Genomic DNA, 12523 nt, shown 5'->3' on the forward strand with positions numbered 1-12523 from the left:
TGCCCTGCCCTGCTGAATTGAGATTCCTTGGTTTACAGTCTCTCTGTGTTTATAAATATTCAAGGAAAAGATATGATGTTCTCAGTGGAAATGGCTTACTCAGTACATGTTATGGGGGGGAAATGGCCAGTTTCACAGAGAAATACATTTTCTTTGTTGATCTGATTACAAACCAAGGAGAGGAACAGTTAAAAACCTAATGTAAAATCTCAACTGTCTCTGAAGTTAATGTCAAATCTTGCACTGACATCAGCAGCATCAGCAGGCATCCAGCAAGTCTAAAAACCTCAATGAATAGAATTTTGAATATTGAATACTGTCATCTGCTGTTTAAAATCTGTGGCTTTTCTGTCCCCATATGCTGGTATGCAATTTAAATGGACTCCAAAAGCTCATTTCTGCTAGGAGTTCCTGTCTCTGGTTCCTTACTGGCTGCTTTCCTTATCACAGAATTGTCAGGGTTGGAAGGGACCTCAAGGATCATCTAGTTCCAAGCCCCCTGCCATGGGAAGGGACACCCCACACTAGATCAGGTTGCTCAGAGCCACATCCAGCCTGGCCTTAAAAACCTCCAGGGATAAGGCTTCCACCACCTCCCTGGGCAACCTGTTGCAGTGTCTCACCACTCTCATGGTGAAGAACTTCTTCCTACCATCCAATCTGAATCTACCCACTTCCAGGTTTGTTCCATTCCCCCTAGTCCTATCATTACCTGACACCCTAAACAGAATGGCAGGGAATGTTTTACCAGAGACAGTACTAATGCAAGATAGCCACAAACCCTCCCATTTTGCTGGAGGTTCATGACAGTGGCAGTGGAGGTGATATGCTGGCTGTAGCAAAATAGAGGAGTGAGAAGCTTGCTGCCATTCAGTCTGGAGAAGAGAAGGCTCCTTATTCTGTCCTTCCAGTATCTGAAGAGGGCCTACAAGAAAGCTGGTGAGGGACTTCTTAGGGTGTTGGGTAGTGATAGAACTAGGGGGAATGGACAAAAATTAGAAATTATTAGATTCAGATTGGATGTTAGGAAGTTCTTCACCATGAGGGTGGTGAGACACTGGAACAAGTTGCCCAGGAAGGTGGTAGAAGCCCCATGGCTGGAGGTTTTTATAGCCAGGCTGGATGTGGCTCTGAGCAACCTGATGTAGTGTGAGGTGTCCCTGCCCATGGCAGAGGGGTTGGAACTAGATGATCCTTGAGGTCCCTTCCAACCCTGACAATTCTGTGATTCTATGGCTTCATGTACATGTGATGGCAGACAAGGGACAGGGACAAGGGAGCCTAATGTGCTAGAAACCCATCTCCACAGAGTCTTCAATGACACCCATCTTCACACAGACACATACATGCAGAAGCACATTATGTAATTTCACCCTGCAGCAATTTTAGTCTGTGCCTACACCAATAAATTAAACACTGCTAAAGAGCCTCCCTGGGCATGGGGAGTCAGATGATAATACCATTAAAGTGTCAGAAAGCTCTCTGGACTGAATTTTGTCCAGGCCAACAAGCAGCAAAAAGATCCTATGTACAATCTGGGGATAAGCATGGGTCATGGACCATTTGCTACAGGCAGTTCACAGCAAGCACTCTGATTCTAAGGGAAAGAGGGGTTAGTTTTACTACATGCCCATCAGCCTTGGTCCAAGGCACAGTTAGTCTCTTAATGTAGACGTAACATAGATCTCTTCTCTGGGCAGTCAAACATATTTGTATTAGGATTGTTTTGGTCTGTCATAAGGGAGCAGTGTTGGCTGATGTTACAGTTTCAGACTGCATAATTTTGGGTTTTAGAGGTTTCAAAGTTTAGGGATAAACTGTCTTAGGGGTTGGACACAGAATAATGAAAGATGAGTCTATCTAATTCCATTGGCCTGCTGAATATCTTCTGTTTTGTAGCAGAAACTTCTTGTCTCTCTTTCTCTGGGGCTGCTCCTGATTTGCTTCTGGGCTGCTCTATCTCCTCTGACCTTGCATGTGCTTGGCTGATCTTCTGTTCTGACTGTGTATGGTACAAGGGGGAGGGGAGAGGGAGAGACAGCAGGTTGGCTGTTTATGTAGCCCTTTGGGCTGCTCGGGGCAGGAAGAGAACTGAGTTGTTGTCCAAGGGGGTATTTCTGGTGTTGTTGAACTGTGAATATATGTAAACATATACAAGGTGTGTTTGCTGTGTTTTATAATTTCATATTTAGTCCAGACTGTGCAGGGATGCACTAAGACTAAGACCCACCTGGAATTAAATCTGGCAAGAGATGTCAAGGATAGCAAGAAAGGCTTCTTCAAGTACATCAGTAGCAAAAGGAAGACCAGGGAAAACCTGGGCCCACTGTGAAATGAGGTGGGTGCCCTGGTAATGGAGGATACAGAATTACTCAGTGCCTTCTTTGCCTCAGACTTCACTGCTAAGGCCAGGTCTCAAGAATCCCAGTCTCTGGAGTAAAAGAGAATGCCTGGAGAAAATAAGACTTTCCCTTCATCATAGAGGATTGGGTTCCAGACCAATTAGGTAAATTGTGCATCTGCAATTCATGGACCTCAGCACCCACAGGCACTGAAAGATCTGGTAGATGTAACTGCAAAGCCACTCTCCATCATCTCAGAAAGGTCTTGGGGGACAGGAAAGATGCCTGAGGACTGGAGGAAAGCCAATTTCACCCAGTTTTTGAAAAAGGGCAAGAAGGAGGACCCAGGAACCTGCAGAGCAGTCAGACTCACCTCCATCTCTGGAAAGGAAAAGAAAGTTATGAGGAGCAGTCAACATGGAATCACCAAGGAGAAATTATGCTTGACCAATCTGATAGCCTTCCATGATGGTATGCAGTAATAGGTACATACCAGCTGGGTAATGAAGAGAGAGCAGGTGAAGTTGTCTAGCTCAACTTTAGCAATGCTTTTGACACTGCCTTGCATAACATACTCATAGGTAAGCTTAGGAAGTATGAGTTGGGTGAGTGGTCAGAGAACACATCCAGAGAATGATGATCAGAGGGCTGGAGCACCTCTCCTGTGAGGACAGGCTGAAGGAGTTAGGGTTGTTCAGTTCAGAGAAGAGAAGGCTCTGAGGAGACCTTATGATGGCTTTCCAGTATCTGAAGGGGGCCCACAAGAAAGCTGGGGAGGGACTTTTTAGCGACTAGGGGGAATGGATCCAAGCTAGAGGAGGTGAGATTTGGATTAGACATTAGGAAGGAGTTCTTCACCATGAGGGTGGTGAGACACTGGAACAGGTTGCCCAGAGAGGTGGTGGAAGCCTCATCCCTGGAGGTTTTAAGACCAGGCTGGAGGTGGCTCTGGGCAACCTGATGTAGTGTGAGAAATTAGATAATCCTTGAGGTCCCTTCCAACCCTGACAATTCTGTGAATCTGTGATTCTGTGACAGTGAGGTGGATTGGGAAGTGACAGAGTGTTGTGATCAGTGGCACAGAGTCTAGTTGGAGACCTCTAGTTAGTGATTCTCCCCAGGAGATCAGTACTGGGTCCAGTCTTGTTCAATATGTTCATCAATGACCTGGATAAAGGGACAGAGTGTACCCTCAGCAAGTTTGCTGGTGATACAAAACTGGGAGGAGCGGCTGAACACCAGAAGGCTGTGCTGCTATTCAGCAAGACTTGGACAGGCTGGAGAGCTGGGAAGAAAGGAACCTAATGAGGTATAGAAAAGAAAAGGCAAGAGTCCTGCACATGGGGAGGAATAACCCCATCCACAAGTAGAAGTTAAGGGTTGACCTGCTGGAGAGCAGCACTGAAGAGAAGAACCTTGGAGTCTTGGTGGATAACAAGCTAACTGTGAGTCAGTAGTGTGCCCTTGTGGCCAGAAGGGGCAATGGACTCTTGGGGTGTATTAAGAAGAATGTGTCCATCAGGTCAAGGAAGATTTTGCTTCCCCTCTACTCTGCCCTAGTGAGGCCACATCTGGAGTATTGTGTCCAGTTCTGGGCTTCCCAGTTCAAGAGGGACAAGAAACTACTGGAGAGGGCTACAAAGATGGTTACAGGACTGGAGCATTTCTCTTATGATGAAAAGTTGAGAGACCTGTGGCTGTTTAGCCTGGAGAAGACTGAGAGAGGACCTTATCAATGCTTATATATCTAAAGGATAGGTGTCAAGATGATGGGGCCAGACTCTTCTGAGCAGTATCCAGTGACAAGACAAAGGGCAAAGGGCACAAATAGCAACACAGGAAGTTCTGTCTGAACATAAGGGGAAAGTTCTTTACCAGGAGGGCGTCAGAGCACTGGAACAGGTTGTTCAGAGCTGGTGGAGTCTCCTTCTCTGGAGAGATTCAAAACCTGCCTGGATGTGTTCCTGTGTAACCTGCTCTGGGTAATCCTGATTTAGCAGGGATTTTGGGCTAGATGATCCTTCCAACCCCTACCATTCTGTGTTTCTGTGTGGCTTGAAAAGGCCTTGGAGAGAGGTAACATTTTGTCACAAGAGCCTGTTGAACTTACTCCAATTTCTTTACAAACTGTATCTAAGTGAAGGTTTGCTAAGATCATTAGGAAAGGTACTGGGCTGATAGGTGATCTGTTCTGTACTTCAAGGACTTCATAGGAAGAAGTGCAAGGGGCCTCTTAGTGATAGAACAAGAGGGAACGGCTTCAAGCTGTAACTGGGTAGTTTTAGACTGGACATTAGGAAACATTTCTTCATGGCAAGAGTGGTCAGGCATTGGAATGTGCTGCCCAGGGAGGTGGTGGAGTCACCAAGCCTGGATGTGTTTAAAGGTCATTTGGATGTGGTGCTTGGGGATATGGTTTAGGGGTGACCCTTGCAGAGTAGGACTATTGGTTGGACTTGGTGATCCTGAGGGTCTTTTCCAACCTGAATGTTTCTGTGATTCTGGGAAAAAGGACATGCAAAGCCAATAGAGTAGTTCAGAGAGAAATGTCATGGTCAAATCATTAGAAAGATGTCATCTGCACTGACATTCTGAAAGGCTTGCTACAAATTTCTCCTGGAGTTAAAGGCAGTAGAAATGTAGGGACTTCCTAATGAAAAGAAAGAAGATGTAAAACATGGTGGGGTTCTGAGTAGGGGGGTGAAAATTTTTGAACCCAAACTGTGTTCAAAAGGTGTTTTGCTTCATTACAACAAAGGGAGGCTCAGAGGTCTGTAGGATAATTCAGACTGGATTGGATTTCATGAGGTCTTTAGCCCAATCTCCATCTCACAGCAAGGCCAGGCTGGTCAGGGTTGTATCGGATCACGTCTTGAATAAGTATGCAGGATAAGAACTTTCATAGAACATTAAAAAGTACAAGCATAAACCTGGCTGACTGGTGTGTGTGTGTGCATGGTGAGGGGGAACAACTTCACCATTACATCCCTTGGCTCCAGTTTGCTGGATGACTGACTGTAAAGTGAAGAAATAAATATGCTCTGAATGACATCATTAGCTTAAAATATAGCAAATTAGCCTGAGGTGGAGCAGTCTGAATAGATCCAGTTATGCACACATGGATGTCAGTGTCTCCCCATTTACAGACACAAGCCAGCCAATATAAAGACCAGATCAGCTATAAGAAAAAGAGAAAGAAATGGATGAGCAAACCAATTTTTTTTCTCACCCTCTCCTGAAGTTTCCTCTCCTTCCGCTCCTGCACCGTAGTCAGGTAATTCACTGCTGCATATTCCAGTACGGAGAGGAAGACAAACACAAAACTGACCCACAGGTAAATGTCCACTGCTTTGATGTAGGAAACACGAGGCATGGAGGCATTCACCCCAGTGATGATGGTAGACATGGTCAGCACAGTGGTTATCCCTGGAAAGAACCAAGAGAAATGTTACTGACTGATACAGTCCATAAAGCTTTTGTCTCAAGAAAACCAGAAACTACGCTCTACAAGATGCTCTAAGAGATGTTAGATGTGAAAAAAACAAATGTGTTAAGCATCCCTCATGCCAACACAGGACTGTTCCACTGCCTGCACTTTTGTGCACATGAGCAGCTATAGAGCAGCCATCATTTTGCTAGGAATGGCATTTAACTCCCTCCTTAACTTCTCAGCTGTTAGCAGAATTCTTCAAGTTGGGTCTTGTTGTGGGTTTAGGAACTTGGTTGTCTTAAAACCATGTTGTTGTGTAGTGGGTTGGAGGGCAGATCCTCCCTTACCTCCCACCAGGGCAGAAAAATGAGACTCAACACAGAAGCTACAAGCGCAGTGACAAAAGAGATCCCAAAGCATACAGAGTCCCTCACAGCATACCCAGAAGCCTCCCAGCATTCCCCTTCTCCCTACCTGGGGGTATACCCAAAACCCCCAGGGCTCTTTCTTTCCCCCCCTCCACTGATAGGCTAATCTCAATAAGGTCTCCCCTGAGCCTCCTCTTCTCCAGCCATTTCACAGTATCGCCAAGGTTGGAAGAGACCTCAAGGATCAGAGTCCAACCTTCAAAACAGGAAAGACTGTAAACACAGCTACAGGTCACTTTTCATCACCATCTAATTTATTTTCTTTCTAATTACATCCACTGAACACATTCCTTTCAGTGGAGCAGACTCTTGACTGCCTCTAAGCAAGTCAGTAGCTCTCTGACAAACTTGCTTTGGTATTGGAAACCTTATATATTAACATTCACTGATTTCTTTCCTATTACTTTTCTGCCTTCTTCTAACCTGTGCATGGAGTGATAAACAAATGGTCTCTTTCTATGCTCAGCTGGGAGAATTTCTTCAAGTCCCAATGCAGACAAAGCTTCTCTTAATGGGTTTTAGATGTTCAGAGAAGATAAGTGAGTGCAGGATGTTGAAACATCTTCTTCATTGCATTCCCACTATCACAAATGAGGAACTCCCTACCCAATGAGAAGCATTGGTCCCCCAGTGCCATGTACTCATGGGAGAGGAGAAACCCAGCCTCTGCCTCAGCTTGGACTGGTGGCCTCATCCACAGCACTACAGATATGAGAGAAGAACCACATTCACTTCACTGATCTACTGTTGTCTGAGGCCTGATGTTACAGAGCTGCCCTGAGTGTCCCCAAGGAATCACCAGATGGAGGGACACTTAAATCTGCAGGTGCTGACAGGACTAGATCCCTTACTGCCTTTCTCCCACACCTTGGTGAAGGTGTGCCAGGTTGGTGCCCTCCAGGCAGCCTGAAGAAAACAACTGGCCACAGCACCAGTACTGTCTGGGGCACTTGCTGTGGCAGCTGGGACGTGAGGAATCCTGTTCAGGAGAAGCACTCATGAGAACTGTTAGAATGGAATGGAATGGAATGGAATGGAATGGAATGGAATGGAATGGAATGGAATGGAATGGAATGGAATGGAATGGACCAGGTTGGAAGAGACCATCATGAGATCATCATGTCCAACCTATCATCCAACACCACCTAATCAACTAAACCATGCAACCAAGCACCCCATCAAGTCTCCTCCTGAACACCTCCAATGATGGTGACTCCACCACCTGCTCGGGCAGCCCATTCCAATGGGCAATCACTCTTTCTGTGTAAAACTTCCTCCTAACCTCCAGCCTAAACCTCCCCTGGTGCAGCCTGAGACTGTGTCCTCTTGTTCTGGTGCTGTTTGCCTGGGAGAAGAGACTAGAGACCAAAAGAAGCCATTAACTTCCTGTAGGTACTTAAACTCCTGAGAAACTCTACCTTCAGCAGTGGCAATGCGTGCCTCAGAACTGCAGGACTGGACAACAGGGAAAAATCTTGGTTCTCTGACTCAAAAAATACTCTTTTCTCTGCCCAACTTTCTTTTTAAAACCACAGCCCTTTCTGTCCCAAGCTAACCAGGGATTAGAAGGGCTGCACAGTGATGAAGGACTTGAGACAAAGTGCACATTTTACATTATATTACTCATTAGATAAAACAAGCATTTGCCTGCCCAGTATCTTCAACCAGCAAAATGAACAATTTCCTTTCCTGCCAAAACTTTCCCATTCAAAGAGTTTTGCACAGTCATAGCTTGTTGCACTTGTTCTCACCCAAAGAGACTCTGGCAGGAACCGCTCGGTGATCGATCCAGAAGGACACCCAGGAGAGCATGACCATGAGGGTGGCAGGGAAGTAGGTTTGGAGCAAGAAGAAGAAGATGTGTCTGCGTAAAGTGAAGCTTATGTAGAGGCGATTGTACCAACCTTTGAGAGAGGAGAAAAGCCAGAATCAGTGAGAACAGCTTAGATGGTTGTTGTAGGTTAAGGGTTAATTGGTATAACCATGGAGTAGACCTCCAGCGGGGGTGGGGTCCCAAGAGGGAGGCACAGGATATTGTAACATTCGTAGAATCATAGAATCATAGAATCAGTCAGGGTTGGAAGGGACCACAAGGATCATCTAGTTCCAACCCCCCTGCCATGGGCAGGGACACCCCACACTAGATCAGCCTGGCCAGAGCCTCATCCAGCCTGATCTTAAACACCTCCAGGGACGGGGCCTCAACCACCTCCCTGGACAACCCATTCCAGGGCTTCACCACTCTCATGGGGAAGAACTTCCTCTTCACATCCAGCCTGAATCTCCCCACCTCCAGCTTCATTCCATTCCCCCTAGTCCTATCACTACCTGAGATCCTGAGAAGTCCCTCCTCAGCCTTCTTGTAGGCCCCCTTCAGATACTGGAAGGCCACAATTAAGTCACCTTGGAGCCTTCTCTTCTCCACACTGAACAGCCCCAACTCTTTCAATCTGTCCTCATAGGAGAGGTGCTCCAGCCCTCTGATCATCCTCATTGATTTTCCATGCCCATTCCTGCATCTCCCTATATAAGGAGCAGGCTTTCCAGTCAGCTCTCTCTCTGCATGTGGCTTTTGCTTTTGCTTGACGTGTGGGAGGTTTGGTTGGCTGGAGGATATTTTGTGCTGCGTAATTCAGGCCAAGCTTGGGGCCTATATATATCCTTTTACCTTGGTGCCTTTTGTACTTTGTTTCCTTTTTGCAAATATTATTTCTATTTCACTTCCAATTCTATGCGAGTGTTTTTATTTACCCTTTGGGGTAAAATACCTTCTGTCCTCTGTCTGGAGCTATTCCAGCTCAAACCAAGACAATGGTAGGCAGGGAGAGAGATAGAATAGAATAGAATAGAATAGAATAGAATAGAATAGAATAGAATAGAATAGAATAGAATAGAATAGAATAGAATAGAATAGAATAGAATAGAATAGAATAGAATAGAATAGAATAGAATGGACCAGGTTGGAAGAGACCCTCAAGATCATTGTGTCCAACGTATCATTCAACACCACCCAACCAACTAAACCATGCAACCAAGCACCCTATCAAGTGTCCTCCTGAACACCTCCAATGATGGTGACTCTACCACCTCCCCAGGCAGCTCATTCCATGGGCAATCACTCCCTCTGTCTAAAACTTCCTCCTAACCCCCAGCCTAAACCTCCCCGGCACAGCTTGAGACTGTGTCCTCTTGTTCTTGTGCTGTTTGCCTGGAAGAAGAGACCAATCTCAGCCTGTCTACAACCTCCCTTAAGGTAGTTGTAGAGAGCAATAAGGTCACCCCTGAGTCTCCTCTTCTCCAGGCTAAGCAATCCCAGCTCCCTCAGTCTCTCCTCACAGATCCTTGTTTTGATCTTTAATCTCTATAGGGTAGTGAAAAGAGAAAGTTCTCTTTCAAAACATGTATTGTCCAGACCGTGGAGAATACATTGCAGTGAGATATAAACCCAAGAGCTCTCTGACAAGTACTTGATGCAGCATTAAGTTTAGCAGCTGCACTAAATGAGGAAAGGCCAATACCTGTGCTACTGTAGAAAGCCAATCTTGACGTAGTGTGGAACTTCTGTATCAAAAACTGAGACAAAGAAATCTTTTCATCGGTTTTCAGAGACTCATTCCCATTCTTCCAATACAGCATCAGATCTTCATCAGTGTAAGCATCTTAGAGAAAGAGGAAACACAATGTGATGTGACTGCAGCTTGGAAGGGAAACAAAAGTTAATAGAGCCACTCAAAATCAACAAACACAAAGGTATCTTTGGCATGAAGTAACGCCACAAATAAGTTTGCTGTCAACAGTGAGTTTAAAAGTTCTTGCCTTATGATGACAGCAACAAGAGAGACAAAAAAATCCAGGCCATGCCAATTCAGGGGCACACATTCTTATTTTACTCCACACTGGTGAAATTACAGCTAGAATGGTGCTTCTCTGAGCATCACATATCAAAAATCATAGGCAAGGTGATAAGAATAACTCAGGAAGTAGTCATGGGTAAAGCATCTGAGTTTAGAGGAAAGAGGAAACAGAAATACCTCAAACTTCGAATTATAAAAGCAAAAGTGACAGGCTGAAGTTGAAGTAAAAGTCTAGATATAGGTGAAGGCTGTAAATAAAAACCTAAAGAATTAGTTAGCACACTGGGTAGCAGGAATGGGGAAAGAAAAAGCAGTTACCAAGAAGCTCAAGTTGCTGGAGCACATGGCATAAGAGAAGAGGCTGAGGGAGTTGAGTTTGTTCAGCTGGGAGAAGAGCAGTCTATGATGGGCTCCAACTGCTGCCCTACTGGAGGGCACAGAGAAGATGTCTGCAAGCTTTTCTCAGACTCTTCTCCAAGATGCAAAGTGAAAGGACAAGAAACAAGGGATGCAAGTTGCAGCAAAGCATTTTTTCCCAAGCAGGTAAAAGGAACTTTTTTCAGATTTAGGGCTGTCAAACATGTGAACAGGTTGCACAGAAAAAGCTTTGAAGCCTCCATTGCCTTGGAGATGTTCAAAACCCAAGTGGACACAGCCCTGAGCACCTTACTCAACTACAAACCACTCCCTGCTCTGAGCAGGGTATTGGAGCAGCTGACCTCAAGATCAAGTTCAATTACCCTGTGATTCTCTTTTTTTGGTAGAGGAAAATTTAGTTAGGCAGTTTGGAGAACATGAAAGGAACTAGATAGAAACTCATAGAAAGAGTGATTGGCCATTGGAATGGGCTGCCCAGGGAGGTGGTGGAGTCACCGTCACTGGAGGTGTTTGGGAAGAGACTGGATGGGGTGCTTGGTGCCTTGGGTTAGTTGATTAGATAGTGTTGGATGATAGGTTGGGCTTGATGATCTTAAAGGTCTTTTCCAACCTGGTTAATTCTAGTCTAGTCTAGTCTAGTCTAGTCTATTCCTATTCTAGTATTCTATTCTATTCTATTCTATTCTATTCTATTCTATTCTATTCTATTCTATTCTATTCTATTCTATTCTATTCTATTCTATTCTATTCTATTCTATTCTATTCTATTCTATTCTATCCTGTCCTGTCCTGTCCTGTCCTGTCCTGTCCTGTCCTGTCGTTAGTCTTTCAACACCCTGGAGAAAGTTTACAGAACAGCCACCAAAACCTTGCTGTTTACATCACCTTCTCCACTGAACAACTCCTTCCTAAGGAAGCTGAGCCCAGGCCACAGCATCTGCAAGGTCAGAACTGGTGATGAAAGGTGGAGAAAAATCAATGACCATTATAGTTGACCTTTCATTATGACAATTGAAAGCATCACCTTTGCATCAGAAGCCATGCACAGAGCACAGCTTCTCCCCTAGATCTGTCATCCATAAGTTGCTGAGAACCAGTGTATGCTGAACGTTTCAATTGGTGTGGAGTTTTTTTCAGTGTCAGCTACTAAAATCCACGCAAGGATGCTTTCCTTGCAAATTCCCCAGAGTTGCAGCACAAGGGCTAGCTATACCACACAGTCAATCAAAAGACTCCCAGCAACTCTGCTGAACTCCTTTTTCAGACTCTGAAACCAGACTGCATTCTGAAATGTGCCCAGCCTATGTCTGTGCAGCCAGCCATGAAGCACATCTAGCTAGTAACGCAGAGACAACGTACAGCTTTCCAGCTCCAGAGAACATGTCTGGGAGTCCAGGGGGAAACGGCTGAAGTCCATGTTGCACATCGCTGTCACTGTGATCCTAGAAGTCAAAACAAGAGAAAGGCTGGTTTCTATGAGGAGCAATAAAAGGAAAGTATCACAGTATAACTAAGGTTGGAAATGACCTCGAGGACCATCGAGTCCAACCTATCAACACAGACCCCATGACTAGACCATGGCACCAAGTGCCACGTCCAGTCTCCTCTTGAACGCCTCCAGGGACGGTGACTCCACCACCTCCCTGGGCAGCACATTCCAATGACAAATGACTCTCTCTGTGAAGAACTTTCTCCTCACCTTGAGTCTAAACCTCCCCTGGCGCAGCTTGAGACTGTGTCCTCTTGTTCTGGTGCTGGTTGCCTGGGAGAAGAGACCAACCCCTTCCTGGCTACAACCATCTTTCAGGTAGTTGTAGAGGGCAATGAGGTCACCCCTGAGCCTTCTCTTCTCCAGGCTAAACAACCCCAGCTCCCTTAGCCTCTCCTCATAGGGCTTGTGCTCAAGGCCTTTCCCCAGCCTTGTTGCCTTTCTCTGGACATGTTCAAGTGTTTCTTAAACTGAGGAGCCCAGAACTGGACACAGGACTCAAGGTGTGGCCTAACCAAAGCAGAGTACAGGGGCACAATGACTTCCCTGCTTCTGCTGGCTACACTATTCCTAATGCAGGCCAGGATGCCATTGGCCCTATA

The 12523-nt window shown here is 45.6% G+C and overlaps 1 protein-coding gene across 1 annotated transcript in view; it reads right to left on the reverse strand.

Moving 5' to 3' along the window:
- The window catches only part of LOC137446623 (gamma-aminobutyric acid receptor subunit rho-2), a 55050-nt gene that overhangs the window by 6483 nt on the left and 36044 nt on the right, over positions 1-12523 (reverse strand). The window contains exons 5-8 of the mRNA XM_068149420.1: positions 11792-11874; positions 9719-9859; positions 7952-8104; positions 5572-5768 (exon numbers count right to left, since the gene is read on the reverse strand). Of these exons, the coding sequence (XP_068005521.1) occupies positions 5572-5768; positions 7952-8104; positions 9719-9859; positions 11792-11874 (574 nt within the window). The remainder of the gene's footprint in view (positions 1-5571; positions 5769-7951; positions 8105-9718; positions 9860-11791; positions 11875-12523) is intronic.

The sequence above is a fragment of the Melanerpes formicivorus genome, unplaced genomic scaffold (genome assembly GCF_026170545.1).
Source record: "Melanerpes formicivorus ecotype bairdi unplaced genomic scaffold, bMelFor1.0.p_v2 SCAF_2, whole genome shotgun sequence".
In the NCBI taxonomy this organism is placed as follows: Eukaryota; Metazoa; Chordata; class Aves; order Piciformes; family Picidae; genus Melanerpes; species Melanerpes formicivorus.